This window comes from Pygoscelis adeliae, unplaced genomic scaffold (genome assembly GCF_000699105.1).
Source record: "Pygoscelis adeliae isolate BGI_AS28 unplaced genomic scaffold, ASM69910v1 Scaffold386, whole genome shotgun sequence".
Classification (NCBI taxonomy): domain Eukaryota; kingdom Metazoa; phylum Chordata; class Aves; order Sphenisciformes; family Spheniscidae; genus Pygoscelis; species Pygoscelis adeliae.
In genome coordinates this window covers 2,411,097-2,432,205 of record NW_008824940.1, presented here as the reverse complement: position 1 = coordinate 2,432,205, position 21,109 = coordinate 2,411,097, and the positions used below count along the sequence as shown (strand labels likewise).

Here is a 21,109-nt window from a genome sequence, read left to right as displayed (position 1 = left end):
TGAGGCCACGGTAAGGGGCTGCGGGGGACACGTTTCTAAGTTCATCTTGAGGGGGACTGCTTTGCTTACCAGGTACACTTTTTCGGTGCTGCTGGTGGAAAAGTTTCCTTCTGGTTTCCAGCCTTATTTTAAGCGCTTAATAAGTGGTTATAAAAAATCAGTAACGTATTTAAATCGGCTTGAAAAAGTGAATGATTTTGAGGGACGTGTCAGTAGGGTTTGAATGCGGTTTACGATAAAGAGCTAGGGCAGCGTCCCGTTGGGGCTGTATTTCTAGGCTGGGTCAGGTTTTGCTCTCACACACACTTTCTGTGGGAATGGGTGCTGAGAATATATTCAGCTCAAAAGCTTTTGCTGCTTGTTTCTTGAACATTCTGCATGGTGACCTGTATCACCGAAAGTAAAATGTCTTCAGAATCACCTGTTGTGCACAATAACCGTTTTGGGAGGTTTTTTGTCTGTTTTTTGTCTTGTCCCTTTACACTGGTCAAGTGAGGAAAGATCAGTGTACTGGAAGCATCCTTTCCTGGCTGCATTTATTTTTGCTTTGCTTTGCAAATACATAGATTTTGTCATTCGTGGGCAGTATTTATAACAGTACTGAACTCTGTTGCTTTTACTGTGTGATTGTCTTGCATTGATTTATGTAGAAATGTTGAAGAAATGTTTGTAAACTAATTCACTAGCCCTCTAAAGGCATGCCTACCCAGCAAATTAAACATGTGATTGTACAAGCCCGGGCTGGTTTTGACTTACATGAAATCAGGTACAGTAATGCTGAAAACATGGTAGAATGAGCTTCAACATGAGCCAAAATAGAGTTTACAACCTCAGGCATGCAGATCTAACTGTTATTTGGTTCCAAAGCAAACTATTTGGGTATTTAGCTCTGTCACTTGTGCTGAAAAGGTAAAGCTGGCATTGTGTGTCTCCACTCAAAATACATTTCTTCCTTTTGCTTGCATAGGCCAACAGTGTACATCATCATCATCAGAGAGCTGCGCAGATTGATATTCCTGTTCTTAAGCTTTAAACTTATGGCTTTAGCCATTCCTTCCTAAGCTGGAAAGTATACTTCTGTAACTGTTTGCATGGGGGAAACAAGCAGGATTTGGTCCTCTGCCGGGTGACCGGAAATGGGTTTGTTGAATCAAACTAAAGAACAGAAAACATGTCTTTGCTTAGGAGGGTCTCCAAGTACTTGTCTTCACTGAGGAAGTACACTTATAACTTATTGATAAAGACAATCCCTAAAGTGAAATGCCTTGAAAGAAGATGCAAGAAAGAAATTGTGTTTTCTCAGATGTGAATGAGGGCCACAAAGTTTTCTACTTACACTGCAAGCTAGTATTATTTTATTTCTGCTGTGGCAGTCAGACACCAGGTGAACTAATGTTATTAGTATCTTGATTAGTATTACTTTAGTATCTTAAGGTAATTCTGTAGATCAGATGGAGTTTGTGAGCATGTTTTTTCTCTTCAGTGCCTTCCAAATTTAATGTTAAATTTCTATTTCTAATACATCAACAGAAATTGGCTCAAATTAGAGCCAGCTGGAGAGAGATGAAGGACTAAATTCCCATTCTCAAGTTAATTGCTCAATTTATACAGTTTTTGTGCTGTGAATGCTTTTAGTCAGGTCTTCCACTAATAACTGTGGAATGTTGGCAGATTGAGAAAGTTTTGGACTTCATGAGAGAAGTTGTTAAATTCGGACAATTTTTAGTTCTTAATATGTAACATGATCAGTGGCCTTGGCAAACACTGTATAGCTTTAAAACTGATCACTACACTTGAGTTTGAAATTTTATGTTTTCAGTGGAATAGTAGATTAGATTATTTGAAGGCCAAAATCAGGGTAGCTCATACAATTAATCCCGTTGACTTCAACGGAAGAATTGGCATGAATACGGCATACTATTTGGCCTGAAACGTTAGCTTTCTGATAAATGGTAAGTTTAGTAGTATTATTGTATCTAGGTTCAATTAAAAGCTTTGCTCTTTTTTCAGATGCATGGATTTAGAGAATATTAATTTGTTGCAGGACACCGGTACGTGCTACTCAGCTTGTGAAGAAGAAGGGAGCAGAGTGAATCATTTCATGTTTATTAGATAGGTGCTCATGATTACGAGGGTCTTATTCTTTCCAGTCATAAATTCCTGGTGGAATTACAATTTGGAAAGGATCCATACTTGCTCCATGAAAAGATAGGCTTGTGTAACTGTACGGTAATTAATAGGACTCAATTATTTGGGAGTCTTGCATTCCTTTTGTGCCAAAATATCTTTGAAATTTATTGTTGTTCAGGGTGGACAAAGGATCCTTTGTAGTTGATGTTAAATCAAAGACAAAAAAATGGATCTCAAACTCCTCCCCGCATGAGTCACATGGATTTGTCTCCAGCTGTGAGCTGAACATCTTGTATACCACAGGTGCTCAACCTGTGAGTGTTACATTGGCTTCAGGACAGTTTTATTGCAGGTGGTATGTAGTGGAACTGACACAAGATTTTAGAAGTGTATTTGGCAGCTAAAGTCCCAGACTCAGCATTTTCTGTTTTTCTTTTATCGATGAGTGCTGTAGCCCAAAAATCTAATTATTGTTTCACATAGCAGATGCTTTTCAGCTAGTGCCTTATTAATACAGTGATTTTGTTCTTTCCTTCTAGGTCCTCTCCTGCTGGCTACTGAAATACAGTGTTCTTAACATCTCAGAGAAAAAACATAGTTTGTAACGTGATTTACTCATTTTTGTTTGCTTTAAAAGAAAACTAGAATGTCAGTTATACTAGATGAGACAGTGTATGGAAAAAAAATAGTTTATAAAGTTCCCCAATCTACTTAAAATACCTTTTCACTCCATAGAATTCAGAGGAAATTACTAGAATTTATCATATTATTTCTGTTTTCTGAAACTTGCATGAGATGAGTACCTCAGGTGATGCCTTAGTTGCCAAAAAAGAACAACCACTCACAAATTAAGCACTGCGTATGTTCTCATTTATGGTGTTCCTTAAAGGAATCATTGAAGAGTTAAAGCCTAAGAGATCCATCAGTAGGTTTGCCAGACGTTGTCACGTTTGACAAGATGTGACTCATTTAGAAATGGTAGAACTAGCAAGAAAATGAGTAATGTGAGTATGCTAATTATGGAAACATGATTGTACACACGTAACAAAACCCAAAATCTTTTTACTGATGCTCTTAGTGTTTTAAATATTCTCTTAAAAATCCCTTCTATATTCTTTGGAGAAAATATTACTGTGGCTCTCTGCCTGGATTTACTAGACATCTGGGCATGCCTGATTGTGAATGTTGCCAAATTCCACATTTAATTTCTGAGTTCCCAACCAGACTTTGAGTATCTTTGTTTCTTTTGCACCAAATTAATTATGGACGTAAGCTAACTGAATGGGTTTCTGATAATATTTATCACTTCATGTTTTGAAGTCTGGGGGGCTTTGTTCCATCATTACTTATTCATAGCATAGTCCAAGTATTCATACAACTTGAATTAAAAAGTGTTTTTGTTTTTCATCCCCCTTATCTATGTTTCAGCAAGTCAGCATAGTGGTTAGGGTGGTTTATTTGTAAGAAGGCTAATCACTTTTTGTTATAGAGGTGGTGATGGTGAAAGAAGCCATGTGGAGTGTAGTTGTACAAAGTAAATTTTCTGAGCTGATGTGTTCGTGGGGGCTGCAGACAGAAATGGTGCTGGTTTCAATAAATTATTCTGAAGTTGCTTTGAAGTCATCTACTTTCTTGTGTGACCACTTTCAAGTATTTAAGAATGATTGCTATTGACTAATTTGTTCCAGTTGTGTTAGTCTAACGTGTGCTCCAGTCTCAGAACTTTGCCTCCCCTTCTTCCGCTAACGGTTGGTTATGGCGCTTGTCCTGGCAATGGTGCCATCTCCTTTCCCCTGTGCTCCATAGACTTACATTGTACCCTAAGGAGGAGCAGTGCTAAAAGAGGCCCAGAACACTGTTCTGGCATAACCCTGTTTCTTAGAATGCCTTAATAGAGGACCCCCAAATATTTACCCCATGTGAAGACTGAGGTGCCAAAGTGACTGTGTTTCCTTAGGCTGTGTAGGGTAGTGATGCCATATTCCTAATCGGAGTTGTAGTGGGGCTCTGGAAGATGCTTGCTTCAGTGCATCCATCTTTCAAAATTGATGAGTTTTATTTCTTTGATACAAACTATTAATTTTGGTCATTGGGCTGTTGATTAAATCAGTCTGAGAGATTGTTTAAAAGAAAAAAAAACCCCAAACAAAAAACTCCACCAAGTGTTGTGCTTCTTAGCTTCCAGAGAAATTTTAACAGCTCCAAGTGCAAGATCCAAGAGACCTATTAAGTCCATAAAGTGAAGCTTAGGATAAAATCACAATATAATTTCTTTTTTAAGACTTTGGGGGGGAGACGGTGCTGTTCAAGCCAAGAAAGCATGGAAAGGAGAGTGGGGAAGGGAAGTGTAAACTGAGCAGAAACAACTGTTTCCTTTTTTTTTTACCCACTTACAGTGAGATGAAATAAACTTTCAGGTCTCATTTTTGAAAAGTAGGAAAATTGAAAGCATGAGCTGAACAGTCTTCTCTCTGGCATGCCTAGCCCTCTCTTGATTCCTTACAGCCTGCTTACATTGTTCACTGGTTTGAATATTCCAGCCTTAGAAAAGTCTTTGTCCTCGCCTCTTTCTCTCTGCATCAAATTCAAGTCCTGTTACTGAATATAAAGGTTTTGCAAAACTGTGTTTGTCTACTTTTCTATACTTACATCTTTGTACACCCTTCCTCATCCCTTTTACATGGCTCAAGGTGCATGTCTAGCATTCCTTTAATCTGTTTTCTGTGTGCCAACTTAAATGTGGTCTTTGTTGTACTTTCAGTCTTCTACTCTGCAGAACACTTCTTTTGTTATTCCCCACCCTGAAACCTATACACCTCCATACCCCGAAGTATTATTAATGAAAATGTAAACAACCTGCCTGTAGTTGAAGTAACCAGACCTGTGACAAACATAACTACTTTCATTACATCTCTGCTTCTTATGCTTCATCAGTACTTTGTAAACTCTTTGAAGTGGAAACCTGCTCAGGTATTGTCACTGAAGGGCTTTTTAGTTTGCTCTAGAAGATTTACTAGAGTGCATGGATAATACTGTTCTCTCAAGGGAATACTCAACACAGAAGAGGATTTCCTGGATAGTGTAGAACTTTTATAAGAGCTAGAAAGAGGCCTCTTGCTCATCTCCCAGGTGACTGTTGGATATGAGGAGGTGAAACATTGCCAAACTGGATAAGAGGGAACAAAAACTTGCTTGAAGTTGTCCCCTGTTCCATTTTTGCACTATATACAATGACACAAGTTACTGTAAGAGAGAATTAAGTACTCAAAGTGCTTTTTGGCACTGAGGTCTGTAATGGAGAGCATATTACACTCACGAATCCACTTACATAAACCTTAATGATTAAGCTTACACTTTTACACTAATCCAAGGGGAGATCTGTGAGTTGAACTGAGGGCAGACCTTGGCTTACACAGCTTGGTATTTGTAAAATAAAATAAAAAAATAATCTTTCTAACACCAGTACCCTGCAGCAGTTGAAAGACTAAACAAAAGAATGGATTTCTCAGAGAATTTTTCCTCCTGTTTATTTCTGTTAAGAGCTGAACCAATGAGCTATGAGTTTTGCAGAAGACTGGTGTCTGTAACTAAGTGGCTTGCTGCTCTCTGTAAGTCAACTTATTAAAAAGTAAAATATTTAATATCTTTGGAAGCAGTAAAGATTTATGTCAGGAGGACATGTTTGGAAGGTCCTTGAACTGTCTTTACACATTGCCATTGTAGTCTTAGGAAAAGCTGGTGTTCTCCATAAAGTGACACAGTATGCCTGTTTTTACAGCCTTTGATAAACACTGGGGAAGATTAATGAAAACCAAGCTATTATCAGACAGTAATAATCATATTACTGTCTTCTGGAAAAAATGCATTAAAAAAACCCCCATGGAACAACTTTTTTAAAATCAATGGTGCTACTTCTGCTGTTAAGTCAGTGGATACTGTATGTGCCAAAATTCACAGTGACATAAGACTTTCCAACATAAGCGTCCTCCCTATTACATCTAACTCGCTTCAGCCAAAATTTAAAAATAGCATAAAAACTTTACTACATTTTGGTTCCAGCCTGGAAAATATAAGGAGTTGATGGAAGAAGTCTACAGTCTTATGTTTCTGAAAGTAATTCAAGGCATCAAGAAGTTCTCATACCTGGGCAGTATGATGTTTCTCTTGCTCTTTTCTGCCTTTTATCACCTAGTATAGATTTGAATAATGCAGACTGTCACAGAACAACAGCCAGAAGCTTACCATTCATTATTACCCTCCTCCTCAGCAGTAAATTCTATACATTTGGGAAATATTTTTATAAAAACCCAAGATTTTAATAGGAGATAACTACAAAAGTAGACAGAATGAGCCCCAAAGACTAGGGATGAAATAAGTGTGACTTGAACAAAACAGCTTGAAGTGCAGCAGTAGACAGCATGGTTAGAAGTAAATGATTGATTGCTTTGGGTCATGATTTCCAGCATAAGTTTCTGTTACCAACAGTTTATGCGTTGGCAGTGAGAACCTGCTCTGGCTAAAACTTGGCATAAAAGAACTAATAGTTTTTTAAATTTTAAAGACTGCCAGTAAATAAATATATTCAACAGGAATTGTAAAATTTGAATGTATTTTTCAAAAAGTGATTTAACAAAGTACACTACAGCACAGTACAGCTGCATTTATGTTTTGCGCTTTCTTTGGTTTTAAGCCTATTGAAAATATATCTGCTGTAATACAAGGCAAGCAGTGGCTTAAGGTAAGCCCTGTATCTCTTGATATGTCACCTGTGGGTGCACACCTGGAAAGCAGTCCAGGTTTCTCATACTGCAGTTTGAGTGGAGCTGCCCCATGCAGTCCCCCTTGAGGCTGGTTGCAGAGGCACGGACTCCATCTCCTCTGCCTTCTAGTTGTGTTTGTAACAAGCCCAGTTTCCTGGGGCACCTCGAAGTCCTTTCACTGTGGATACCTGCGACTGACTAGCTAGCTGAAGGGCTTTAAAAACATCAACTTCAAACAATGTTACTTATCTTTCAGAGGTACAAAGCTGGGTGCAGCAGAGTAAACACAGTAAAAGCCTTACAGGCCTTGGTTTTAACAATTTTCTTTGCCTGCTTTTGTAAGTTGCTGTCAGCTTACTGACCTTCATCCCTCTATTCTGCCTGTCCTTCTGCAACGGCCTGCGCGTCATGGTGTTTGTCTTGGTCAACCTGTTAGACTTCAGTAACTTCTCTTGCAGAAACTCTGTGCTTCTTAGGCAGGTAAAACTCCCATTGTGTTGAAGGACAATTTCATCAAAAAACTAGTAAAATAGTATGACATAAACTAATTAATACTAATGTAAGAATAAAGACTCCTCTTTATACCATCTTCCTGTCTTCATTTCCAGTAACCTCTTTAATTTCCAGAGAATGTGATATTAATGCAGAACTGCAACATGTATAACGCAACACACAAAACAACCATGTAATGTTTCAAAGTATATTTGTTCACTTGTTTTAAGGAAAGTTTTATCAATTCTAGTTTCACTTTCAAATTGATGACATGGTACGATATATTGTCTGAAACCTGTGTACGAATGCTACAAGATTGTTGCTGGTCAAAATAGAGCACCCTTCATGGAGAGCGAACTGGAGGGAACAGATTTATGCCTGAGCCCTTACTTTCTGTTTTCTGAATTTCCATTTTATCCACTGACCATAAACAAAAGTAATTGATTATATGCTTTTCTACTTCAGGCAGTTAGCTCTTTGTAAATAAAAGTGACTTAACTGTTACTTGAGAATATTAAGTGAGAAAGTAAAGGCAGCCAGTTATATCTTTACCTGTGGTCTGTGCATAGAATTCTTTCCCACCCCTGGGTGGCTCAGTAGTTGTGCCCAGTAGCTGTTGTACTTGATTAGACTTGCTTGATTTACAAGTGAAAATTTTTCATCCTACTGCAAAAACTATGCAGATTCATTCTGGGCTCTCTGAGTCATGCTCTATTCATCTCTTATAATGAACAATAAAAAAATTCATTTGAAAAAATGAACAAACTTAACAAATGAAAAAATCATTTATGCCTAATTCTATGATGTTCACAACTACATATTTACAATTACATTACTTTTCAGGATCATTATTAAGAGTAGAGCTTTAGAATTCCAATACAAAGAAGGGCTTAAATAAGTTTAAGAGAAACATAATGTCCAAATGTTTTGTAATGTATCATATGATCTTTATTTCAGTAGATATGGTGAAATCCTATTTTACATCTTGCTTTTTCTTTAAAAAATCTAAAAAAATCTATCAAAGCTAGCAGCATCCTTTTCTTTGGTAATGTCTAAACAGCATTGTTGCAAAAAGAAAGAAATACTAATGTTATTTCCCTAACTCTCTTAATTGCATTTTTTTATCCAGACATTTGAACAAATCTTGAGCTAGCGTAAATGTCCAAAGTCTTGCAAAGTCAAGTGAGCTGTGACCCTGTCAGGATTTCACTTTATACATTTACTTGATTTCCTGCTATCTGGATTTTATTGTTGTCCCTGGGACCATTAATCTGCATTCATAGCTTTGAATAGCTTCAGAGTTCTTGATGTGACTGTATTCTGTCAGCAAGAAGCTGTGCCTCTGTCCCCATTTGTCTTTGCGCCGGCCCATCTCAGGAAGTGAGAACAATGTCAAAAATCACAGAGGGGATAAAAACCTAAATGTGCTGAAAGTACTTATTACAGCCTTTCATTTAAACACTGGACAAATATTAGCAAAGCTCACTCTGGAAGGCCTGAGTTAGAGGAAGGTCCATTCAAACTCCTCAGGGCTAGATAGCACTCAGGCAGAGTTGGAGTCAGAACCAGGAATTTCTTGGCTCCTGCCCTCAAATTTAGACTCTTGGAATGCGGTTGCTATTTCTGGTGGATGAGGCAGTAACGTGATTGTCTAATGAGGTCTACCAGACCAAATAGAAGGCAGGCTTGATGGTACAGGATTAAACCTGTGTCCTAGTCAGCTCATTTCATGTATCTCTCTTTGCAGAACTGAAGTTTAAGGAGGAAACTAAATGCAGGGAATGTAGGAGCATTCTGAATCAGTATTCTATGTGACACAGAGCAAGCAGTTTGCTTCAGTACTTACCAGCGTCGATGGCTAAACTTGTGGGTGCCACTGAGTATTTTTGGGCTCCATCCCACTTGCATTTCAACTCTTGATGTCTAGGTAGTAGAGGCAAGGGATGCTGGAATTTGTGTTCGGTTTGTTATCCAAATATATCACTACGGATAGTTGGTTTACTGTACAAAAGAAGAGATTTCCCCATAAAATGGAGGAATAGATGCGCAGCTTGGCTTTGCTTGGAAATGACCTAATTTGAGACTAGAATGGGAAGCGTGAGTAAGCAAAGAAAGGAAACACAGCTTTTGGATGGGCATCTCTTTTAACCCTAGTAAATTATATTGTAGATGCACAATCCTTGAAGTTGTCAAATATATTGAAGCATGGCAGTTTTCATTGTCAGGTTCTTAGGATAATTAATGTAATTCTATTACTTAGTTTACTGACTGAACAGCTTTATTAATGAGACTTGATTTTTAGGCATTCGAGAGAAGCAAACTGAAGACAGGTTTGGACATGTTTCCTGTGAATCTTTAGAAAGCTAGCTCACCTTTGACATTTCTTGCTTTTTTTACTTGTTTTTGGTTGGTTTTGCTCTGTTCCTGCATAGGATTGTGTGTATTAGCTATGTCCATTGTTTTAGCATACCATTTATTTTCTCTCAGCTTTAATATGCTTGATTTCTGTATTCCTTTTATCAATAGCCTGTCTTCCTGCTGGTTAACATCTGCAGCACCCATGCAGATGTCATTCATGACGTTGCCACAATATGACTGTTATTTCTTGAGTGTATTTCAATGTTAAGTGTGGCATCCAGAATCTGCAAAGTGGAAGCAGTATGTGTCATCCAGATTGGTCTGTTTGAATGCAATCAATATGATCTTATTTTTGTGCTAGAAATACGGCATACTGTATAATTATGGAAAACACTGGCTGGCGACACTGTTGCAGTGCTCTAATTTTTAAAAAGCCTTTGCTTTATGTTTTCTATGTTGTTATCATATATGTATAATTTATTTGCATGTACATTGTCCTGGTTTCAGCTGGGATAGATTTAATTTTCTTCCTAGTAGCTGGTACAGTGCTGTGTTCTGGATTTAGGATGGGAATAATGTTGATAACACACTGATGTTTCAGTTGTTGCTGAGCAGTGCTTACGCTAGTCAAGCGACTTTTCAGCTTCTCAGGCCCTGCCAGCGAGAAGCTGGGAGGGGACACAGCCAGGACAGCTGGCCCAAACTGGCCAAAGGGGTATTCCATACCATATGACGTCATGCTCAGTATATAAACTGGGGGGAGTTGGCCGGGGGGCGGTGACCGCTGCTCAGGGACGGGCTGGGCGTTGGTCAGCGGGTGGTGAGCAATTGCATTGTGCATCACTTATTTTGTATATTCTTTTATCATTATTATTATTATTATTATTATTATTATTATTTTCCCTTCCTTTTCTGTCCTATTAAACTGTCTTTAACTCAGCCCATGATTTTTACCTTTTTTCCGATCCTCTCCCCCATCCCACTGGGGCGGAGGGGAGTTAGCGAACGGCTGTGTGGTGTTTAGCTGCCTGCCGGGTTAAAGCACAACATACATTTAGTCAATTTTCGAAATGTCAATTACCTAGCAACTTCACTGTTTCTCAGTTTATTCCTCCAGCACTTCTCTTGGAGAGTTCAGCCCATAGTAACCATTTTATGCTAACAAATATTGACATTAATGTGAATGCTTGCAAAAAACATTTTAGCCCAAACCTTAAGATGAATTTACAACTCCTGAAAGAGTTCACAGTTCACAGTTTCTGAAAAGAAGGGAACCTATTGCAGCCTGATACAGCTTGTGCAAAAATACAGTAAAGTTTGCGAGCAGTATGAGTGCTAACCAATACACTCACACATACACCAAACTTGTGATGGCAAAATTTAACTTCTGGAGTCATGCAGAATGCTCTGGTCTACCATAAAGCTGATACATTGAAGATAAACAATACATAAAGTTTACTGCTTTGCATTTGTTTCAAGAATCAATTATAGAATCACTTGTAACTATGTATCTCTAAACCTTTTTATTTAAGAAATAATGCATGCAAAAAGCACGTGAATGTTTCACTTAATGTTTCTTTTAGCATGCAAAATATTGAGATGTACCTTTTTTGAAAAGATCTCTTTAAAAAAAGTGTATCATTTCATAGAACATTATCTCTTATAGTAGGAGGCATGTTCTTTGTCCACAACCATGTCCTATGCTTACATTAGGCAACCATCACTGGGAAGAAATGTGGACAAACCAGGTTTTGATGATACTCTCCATGAACTGCCCACAGTGACTTACAGCATTTCTCTTTTTTTTGCAGTAGCTTCTTGCCTTGAGAATGAGATGAGGATTGGGAATCAACCTCTTGCTTCTTACTTAGGAGTTCACAGTGTTGCTATTAAAATGTCAGATGATAGAACCTGTGGGTAGGGGACTGAAGAGATGTTTTCTATATACTTACTGACATTAATGAAGCTTTTGGATAAGCTCTCCAAGCTTGCTCTCTGGCTGTTTTTGGTTGGGGGGGGGGGGGGTTGTGTGTGGTTTTTTGTTGTTGTTTGTTTGTTTGTTCATTTTTCAACTGTTGAAAGCCTTATTTGTTCAAGGACTCATGGCCATGCTCTTATGTATTTGTGTCTTTGGAGAATTAGAGCTTGAGTGGGGTTTTTTTGGTTTTGTTTTTTTTCCTTTCAGCAAACAGCTCTTTCTTTCTTGGTGACTTGGTAATACTCTACAGAGTGTTTGTGCATTTCTGTACGATATATACTCAACAGTGTAACAGGGTTGAAAAGATTTACACTCTTGGGTTGGAAACATAATTTGTCATACTATCTGCACACCTGCACTTTTTCTAGTCACTGTGGTTTTTTTTTTTTTTTTTCTTCTAGAATGGTTGCCTGGGGAAAACAGCACTGCTGTGTTGGCAGAATAGAGGACATTTTCTTGAGATTCAGGATTGTTCTAGCAGTCCTTTTACTTCATTTGTTCCTGGCTACAGCAGACAAAGGTAAGACAATTTTTTCCTGATTTACCTAGTGTTGGTATTCCAAATAAATAGCATTATTCTTGATGAATAGGACTTTTGAATGTATTCAGAACAGGCAAGTTTCTGTCCTGAAATCAAGAGGAAAAACTGCCATTAACAAGAAATGCAACAGTTGGTGCTTAGCACTTTGGATATACAAACCCTATGTTTACAGTATTTGTTTTCATAAAAAATCTTCAGTAGTAGCTTCTTTTTGGCTATGGATGAGGAGAGAATGTAAACACAGTATGTAATAACAAGACAAATTACTTTCTTGCTATTTTTTTGAACTGGAAGTGTTACTATTCAGAACGTGTTGTTAAATCTTTTACAGTGCTCTTACACAAACACCACAAGATCCTTTGAGCGTCGCTCTACTTAGTGCATGTATGAGCATAGAACATCTGCATTGCTCTTGGTTGTGGATCTGAATATGGCTAGGGAAAAGGTAATAAGGTCCAAAACATGTAACAGAAATGATGTATTTGAATTTGACAGTCTATGCTCTTTATATAGCAGTAAATGAAAAATAAATTCATAAGGTTCTTGTACAAATTGGGTAACTGACATGGTGATGCTTTTGCATGAGATACAGTAGAATCAGCAATTTGTGTTTTATTCATGGCTATTCTGTAAGCTGACAGATACAAGTCTGTCACTACTCTGGACCTCAACTGATACAGATAACAGTGCTTGTCATTTGTAAAACCTCCTTATATCAATAGTGTGTAATACATTTATGATGTTGGTAATGTGCATGGAATATTAAAAAATTAGAAGTGTTTTTTGCCATGTACTTAATGGCTAGTTTTAGAAACTGCTTCCTGTGTCATGGCATGTTATTTTACTCTAGAAGGTCGGAGTTTCTTGCAGTTCTAATGTACTTAGTAAATATGCCTGCTTAATGACATTGTACTAGCAATGAAAGTTCATAGGTTTACAGACTAGACTAATTCTGATTCTAATTCTCCAAATGTAGTTATTTTCATTAAATGAAGCTTTTATTGAGACAGAATTTGAGATTCAGGTGATAAAACTGTTACTAAGATGGTGAGGTTTTAACCTCATGTACTTTGAATAGTAAAAAGGACAGGGCTGCTCAGCAGGTGGGCGGATGTCATACAAGAATTTTTCCAGGAAAAATTCAACTGCATGTAGAGTTCTGAGGAAGCAAGCAAAGAGGGATTTCATCTTTCACCTACGTATCACTTGCAAGTGTCAGTAATCCATCAAGAAAAGCTAAACTGACGCAAGGGTTTACTTATGGTTCCACCCTATTTTTTTGTTTGTTTTTTAGGCTGTTAGCACTGTCAGCAGCATCTCTATTCAGTTCTCTCCTCATCTAAGGTGCCAAAGTATGTTTGTACTCTCCAGGAAATAGGAAGAGAGAAGAACTGCCTGTGTTCTTTCTGATGTCTAGGACACTCTGGATAATGTGGCGTAGTTTATCCCCAGATATCCAAATACAACTGTGAATGAAAATGAGGGATGAAATTATTTTTGAGGAAACAGGTCTTAGATTCAGATTTCCAAAACGTTCAGCAGAATCAAGTGACCCACATGTAAAAAGTTTCAAGTTTTAAACTTTTTATAAAGAACAGTTATGAGCTCTAGGCAGAATACATAAGGGTACAATATTCTTGTGATGTCATTTTAATGAACTGTAGCAAGCCATATGTGTTACAGGTGGCAAATGCTTGCATAGAAATTAATGACTATTGTTACTGGTTAAAAGCCAGGTTGTGCAGACACATAGACTTGTGGCTATTTTTATTCAAGAGAATAGTCAACTATATTAATGCTCAACTATACTGATACAGTAGCTATTAGTAATGTAAGCAAAATAACACTGGTACTTATGTACTGAGAGGATTTGCTCCTGTATGTCTACTTCTTACTACCTGTGGTTGGCTATCTCTTGCAAAGATATCATTTATTACTATCTGAAAATGTTTGAAAAAAGAGAGATTACATTTTTGGCTTACATTTGCATTACCTTGTCATTCTCAGAAAGTTTATTTTAAATGTTTGGAAGTATGTGCATACATTTCAGGGTTTCTTTTAGGGCTTAAGAGAACATGCTTATTAAGTGGATGCTCTTAGTTTTAGAAAGGGTAAAAACCCCAGTTCTTGCATCTATTAGAGAGAAATATATTAAGAAGGAAGAATTTGCAGTTCTGAAAGAGGTTAAGTGCACAAATACAGCAAATTACATTGAAAAGTCAGCCCACAATTACTATTGCATGGAGTTTCCTTGACTCCAAGTTGTGATTTTTGCTTATTTTTCTTACTCTGGAGATGTTTTGAGCATTCTTTCTACTATGCTACCTTTTCTGTGCTGTGGTGATAAAGGTATGTTTTGAATGTGATTTGTATCGTCTGGACCCAAAGGAACTAATTGTAAGCCAGGGATGCCCCTCCTGTCAGAGCACAGCCAGTTCCACCTCCTCAGTTCTACGGTCAAGGGTGGGCCACAGCCCACAAGTACCATTACTAGAGAAAATAAGCGATGATTAACAAAACTTCCAAAAGCTTTAAGTAATGTCACCTCCTACTTACGTTGCATCCATCCACATATCAAACAGACTTAGCCAAGATGATGTTGATAATTAATTTGTAACTAATTTAACACTGTACTACGTGTGTTCCACTTGGAACAGCAAAGTGCATTTTCTGACAATGGTTATGATTTCCTTTGTGCTTTTTCAGCATTCTTTGGGTAGACAAACCATATAAAATTTTCCAAGCCTTTCTTGTAACAATTCAGATAGTATTGGTATCTGTTCTCTTAACTTTGGCACCCCTTTTTGGCACCTTTTTTTTTTTTTTTAACTGTTTGGAGCAAAGTGGGCCAGACTTTCCAGTTTCCGGAAAGGTAGACCTCTCTAAGTAAACTCTTTTATTAGTTTAAATTAATTCGTCAGGCCTTGCATACTGATCAACAGCAGTCTTTTTGAATGATACAAAGCAGACTAGGAGAGTCATTAGCAGGATTGATCTCATTTTGCATAATTTCTGTTGGTTACCTGCCTTAAGACTGTTTCCACCAAGTTTATGTCCACTCTGGGTCCCTTGACAGCTTCATAGTGTCAACTTCTCTAAAGAATGTAATAGGATTTTTCAGCCCTTTAATTAATTCACTGTTGGCACATAAACACTGATTTAATGCTTAACATGAAATCAAGCCTCTCAGAATTTGTTCACTTCCAAAATCAAGTCTGCTGATGGTACTTCAAGTTTCGATTAACATTTTTGCTCAGGAATGGACTTCCAATCTTCCAATCTGGATAGTTAACAGTGACTTCAAGTTTTGAAGCTATGTCAGGGGACTTCCTTAACTGTTCACTTTGGCCATCTCTGCATGCTCAAGATTGCTTACAGGAATTTTGGAGGGTATATGAGTCATGCAACTATACTTCTGACATATACTCTCTGAGGAACAGCAGCTGCATCAAATCTTTCAAAACCTTCAGAATAGTTCCTACTTAATAATGAAAGGCTTGAGCAATTAGTTTTCTTTGGAGAGACTGTGTCACAAGTGTTGGCATATAATTGTATATCTAGCTAGCTGTTTCCTTTGTAAAATCAGTTTCCTTATGATCTGTCCGAACTGGAAGGTAGCAGATCTATTTTAATTGTAGTCATCTTTTTACTAAAAAAGGTAGGTGCATTTGAGTCTGTATCTAGAAATCTCCACTTCTGTGACACTTCCACTTCCTCCCCAATCTTCCTCACCCCAGCTTTTAAGTCATGTTTTAAAAACTGATTTTCCATGCTGAACTGTTCTTAGCTGAGTATCCCAGATTTTGCCTGTTAGGCTCCGACAAATGGCCAGACTGCATGAGTGAATTCATGCGTTAGGGTTGGGCAGGGGGGAAGTAGTTCTACTGCTTGCTGTTGGGTCAAGTGTGTTTTTCTTCTCCATTGCTGTAGAACCATGCTAAGTGTTACCTTGCCATTCAAAATCCACTGTCTGGTAGTTAGGATTTTCACCTAATTCAGCCTAGTCCCTGAGAGTTTTTTGTTTCGTCTATAGCCTTGTATGGCACTTCCATGATGTATGTTGAACTTCAGGAATGATTCAGGGTTGTGAAAGATGCCTACAGGTTTCTGCTAATTAGCATCACAAAGGGAGTCTCAAAGCTATAGTATGCAACAAGAATAGTTATCAATGATGTTTCCATGAAACTGGATTGATATATTTCGTATTTCGAACTTTTTCTGGTAGCTTGTACCTATCAAGCTGCACTTGGAAGTTAGGAACATCCTCCTGTTTTTCATTTGTTGCTATTGAAAAAGAAATTTGAGAGCCCTGTGGTCAAGAGACAGAAGTTGAACGCATTCCTGATTCAGAATTCACCTGATGAAAGCTGGTGCTCTGCTTGGTTGAGAAGATCACAGAAGAGCTGGCTGTGACCTTGACAGCTAACTAGGACTATGAATGTAACCTACCTTGGAAAAAAAAAACCTGATCCAAGTTGTCTGGAAATTTGTCTTTTCAGAGGGGAACTAATGGAAAAGCTTTCTTCCTATATTGACCAATCTTTTCCTGCTATCCAACCCTGACCAATCATGATTAATCATATACTTCTTCTGGAGGGTACATAAAAGCTCTGCGTATATTGATAAATAAATGCCTCCTTAAAGGTGTCAGTAATGTCTTCTCTTGCACTGGCTGAGCATCTACTGGGCTGTTTCATTTTTCTGTAGTTCCATTTCATGTCCCATAGGAGTTTTTCTTAGTTTGGATTTATTTTGTTGCTGATGGGTGCACCATAAAGCAAGCAATCATGATAATGGTTGTGCAATTGGAGTGTGCATTTTTCCACAAAATAAGAGTCAGCTCCAAAGAGCTTACATCTACAGCCACAAAGCCTGTACTTTTCCGTAGTGGGACAATGGAGGAAATGAGGCATCTACAGGAACTTAACAGTTATGATCAAGTTCCAGTGTTTGGGGCATTCCCTCGCACTATTTGTTTTACCAGCATTGACAGAGCCTGACACCTTGTTTTCACCAGTAAATTTACTGTTAGCACCTAAAATTCTATTTACTGTCACAGCTGAACTCCGGGTTGCCACCATCTCAATGCCTCAGTACATTTGAGATTCTCAGACCAGATGTCCCTCTAAGTAAATGCCCTGGTAGAGAACAGGGAATGGGGGCTGGATGGGATTAAATTTAAAATAAACCAGTGGCTCCAAAACTCATTTCCTGAAAGTTACCTAAACTCATTCTCTTCTAGAATATGGCTATTTTCTACCTTTCTTGCTGAAACTCTGCCAGTATGCAGCAGAGGATTTAAGAATCTTAGGTTTGGAAAAAAATGGCATGGAGAAGCATGATCTTGTTCAGAGAAGGAGGGTGCAAGGCCAGGGCATGAGAAGGCAGTAAGGACTATAGTTCCTTCTTCTAGCTCCATTTCTGTATTTTATCCAGTATCTATTAAACGCAAAATACCTGTGCATTCCTGGGAATAGGAACCAGGATCTGTGATTCTCTTTTTGCTTCCCACTTGTTGTTTGAGTGCTGCTTTAGAGAGCTACATGGTCATCCTTCGTCTTGTGCATGAGTTTTACTTCAAAGCTTTCATGAGCAGCTAGGATTTATTGACTGCCTCCAAATTTGCCGCTTCCCCATCACAAAAAAAAACCACAAAAGAGAAGGATACAAGGTTGTTTCTTAATGTGTTGTTTTGAGAACTCCTAGGTAAATGCCTAGGAACAGTACTAGATGGAAGAATAACATTCATACAGAAGATCCTTTGAAAAACAAAATCATTTTACAAATCACCTTTTCTTTATTTAGATCAGGAGGATTTCCTAGGACAATATAAAGCCGTCTTTAAGACTGCATGTGAAGATCCTTGGACTATGTCACCAAGAATTTCTCTGCGTCCCTTGAAAGAATTCATTGTCTGTGTGCACCTCAAGCTATATTCCTCAAATAGGCCCTGGACAGCATATGTATACAATCAAGAAACACCTCACACCAATCTCTCTGCAAATAAGTATGATCTTGGACTTACAGGAGATCATGGTAAATTGAGGATATGGTTGTTCGGAAATGAAATAAATGCAACAGCAAGACTTCATGAAAACACTTGGAACGAAATATGTATCCAGTGGAAAAGTGAAGATGAGGAGATGAAGGTATTCATAAATGGAACAAAAAAAGTAAACAAAAAACTAACTGGGAAGGTTAATTTCCCTGGAAAAGGGCAGTTCTTACTTGGCTGTTCAAAGCTACCAGGTACAGCTATGTCACCTAACCTGGGTATGACTGGGGAGCTGTACTTGTTCAGAATGTGGGATAAAGCAAATATAAAGCAATCTCTGGACTGCAAAGATAGTGGTGTTATACGCTGGAGAAAGGAGGACTGGGTCTATAATAAGACAGTAGAAGAGGATAGCTCTTTGCTATGTGGTAAGTATCATTGCACCCCTGTTTTTAAAATAGTATTTTTCTCAAAAGTTGATCTGAACGTGTCTAACATTTCTCTTCCAGATTTTACAAAGTCTTTGTCTATTAGTCATTTCTAGCTAAATGCTTAATGAGATCATGTGAGGATCTGCAGCTTTTACCAGCTTTTATTCAAGTGTAAAAAGCATAGCAGCAGTCCTTTAAAGACTTTGAACTTGCTTCAACTTTTGTGTCTGTCTACTGTCCATGTAATGGTAATGAGAGCAGGATGCATCCAACCAAAACTCCTTGGAGTATTAGGACTTTCTATCAATATAATCTTAAAATAATTAATTTATACACCTTCTGTTCAGGGAATAAATACAGAGGTAAGCATTGCTGGTCCTCATTCTGCACATTCGCTGGGCCAGAACTTCAGCAAATGCAACTTTTCACTGCTTCACTGGCACATTACACCATCTTTAGCTGGTATGGTCTACATCTCTAAAGATTACCGGAGGCTCTGATTTCTGCTTGTTTCTGTATCAGTAATGTCTTCCTTTATTAAAATGGCCAAATGGTTTTTCACACATTTCTCAAAATTCCTCTCTGCCCAGAAAAAAAACATAAAAAGCTTTAAACCAAAACAAAACCGAGGCCAGTTGTATGAGGTTACAAAGCTAAGTGTTGGGTCCTGCACTTGGGTCACAAGAACCCCGTGCAACGCTACAGGCTTGGGGAAGAGTGGCTGGAAAGCTGCCTGTTGGAAAAGGACCTGGGGGTGTTGGTTGACAGCCGGCTGAACATGAGCCGGCAGTGTGCCCAGGTGGCCAAGAAGGCCAACAGCATCCTGGCTTATATCAGAAATAGTGTGGCCAGCAGGAGTAGGGAAGTGATCGTGCCCCTGTACTCGGCACTGGTGAGGCCACACCTCGAATACTGTGTTCAATTTTGGGCCCCTCACTACAAGAAGGATGTTGAGGTGTTAGAGCATGTCCAGAGAAGGGCAACAAGGCTGGTGAAGGGTCTGGAGAGCAAGTCTTATGAGGAGCGGCTGAGGGACCTGGGACTGTTTATCCTGGAGAAAAGGAGGCTGAGGGGAGACCTCATCGCTCTCTACTACTACCTGAAAGGAGGTTGTAGCGAGGTGGGTGTTGGTCTCTTCTCCCAAGTAACAAGCGATAGGATGAGAGGAAATGGCCTCAAGTTGCGCCAGGGGAGGTTTAGATTGGACACGAGGAAAAATTTCTTCACTGAAAGGATTGTCAAGCATTGGAACAGGCTGCCCAGGGAAGTGGTTGAGTCCCCATCCCTGGAGGTATTTGAAAGACGTGTAGATGTGGTGCTTAGGGACATGGTTTAGCGGTGGCCTTGGCAGTGCTAGGTTAACGGTTGGACTTGATCATCTTAAAGGTCTTTTCCAACCTAAATGATTCTATGAAAACAAGATTTTATTTTCAGAGAAATTGAGTTTTAATATAGTTGAAATGGAATTAAAGCAAGAGAATAATCTTCTTTCTAGCTTTCTAGTTGACAAGAAAGACAAACTTGAATCAAGCTTGGGTGGGATCCAATTTATCAACCATATTAATTACCCCCTAAGACCTTCAGAGATTTTGAGGTGACTAGCTCAATTGGTTCCTAAAATTCTTATATAGCATAGGTGCTTCAGTTAAACTGTGGCACCAATCTTAGTCTTCATCACCTTTACCCTTAAAAACTGTACCTATCTATTTTATGCAGACTAAAAAATATCTTTTAGCTATGTAATGTTATAATCACTGCCTGACTGGGTAGATTAAAAGTGTCTTAGTAAGGGCATTAAAATAAGGTGACCAGATTTCTTTTTCTGGGAGAGAAAGAAATCTGTCCGACAAACCAAGACTCATGGAGAATGCCTCTAACACTGGATCATAATGAATGAAATGCCTCTGCTGGCCTGATGCTGTAGTTGGGAGCACGCTGTTGGGTTGTGTGATTTGGGAGAGGAGCTGAAGAAAGGATGTCCTTTTGCTTATGTGTGACTGTGTTTGAAGGAACACAGTCCTAGGGCTGAAAGGGGGAACATTCTGGCTACCAGACAAAAGTTTGGTACAAAGAAAGTCTGAGAGACATCTGTCTGGATAGTGGGATAAATCCTAGTCAGAGTGGAGCATCTGGTTATCTTTCACTGAGGCATAGAAAGGACAACCTTTTTGTTTTCAGTTCCAGCACTTTCTGCCCTGAATATAGGGCAACCTTGAGCATCACAGGGCAGCTTGGTTAGGCAATGCCCAACTCCAGCCCCAACTGATTAATGATTTTAGAATTAGTGATTTAGGGGCTTGTGGAATCCTTTGTCTAACTGCAAGAGCTTTCTAGTGAGTGTGTAAGATGCATGGTTTCCAAAGCTCTGTTACTCAGGTAATTGATCTTTAATTATGCTGACAGAGGTTTGTTTCAGTACAGAGG

The 21,109-nt window shown here is 38.6% G+C and overlaps 1 protein-coding gene across 1 annotated transcript in view; it reads left to right on the top strand.

The window, feature by feature from the left end:
• The first annotated feature begins 12,120 nt into the window (after positions 1-12,120).
• The window catches only part of GPR64 (G protein-coupled receptor 64), a 49,524-nt gene continuing 40,535 nt past the window's right edge, over positions 12,121-21,109 (top strand). The window contains exons 1-2 of the mRNA XM_009325483.1: positions 12,121-12,238; positions 18,065-18,682. Of these exons, the coding sequence (XP_009323758.1) occupies positions 12,121-12,238; positions 18,065-18,682 (736 nt within the window). The remainder of the gene's footprint in view (positions 12,239-18,064; positions 18,683-21,109) is intronic.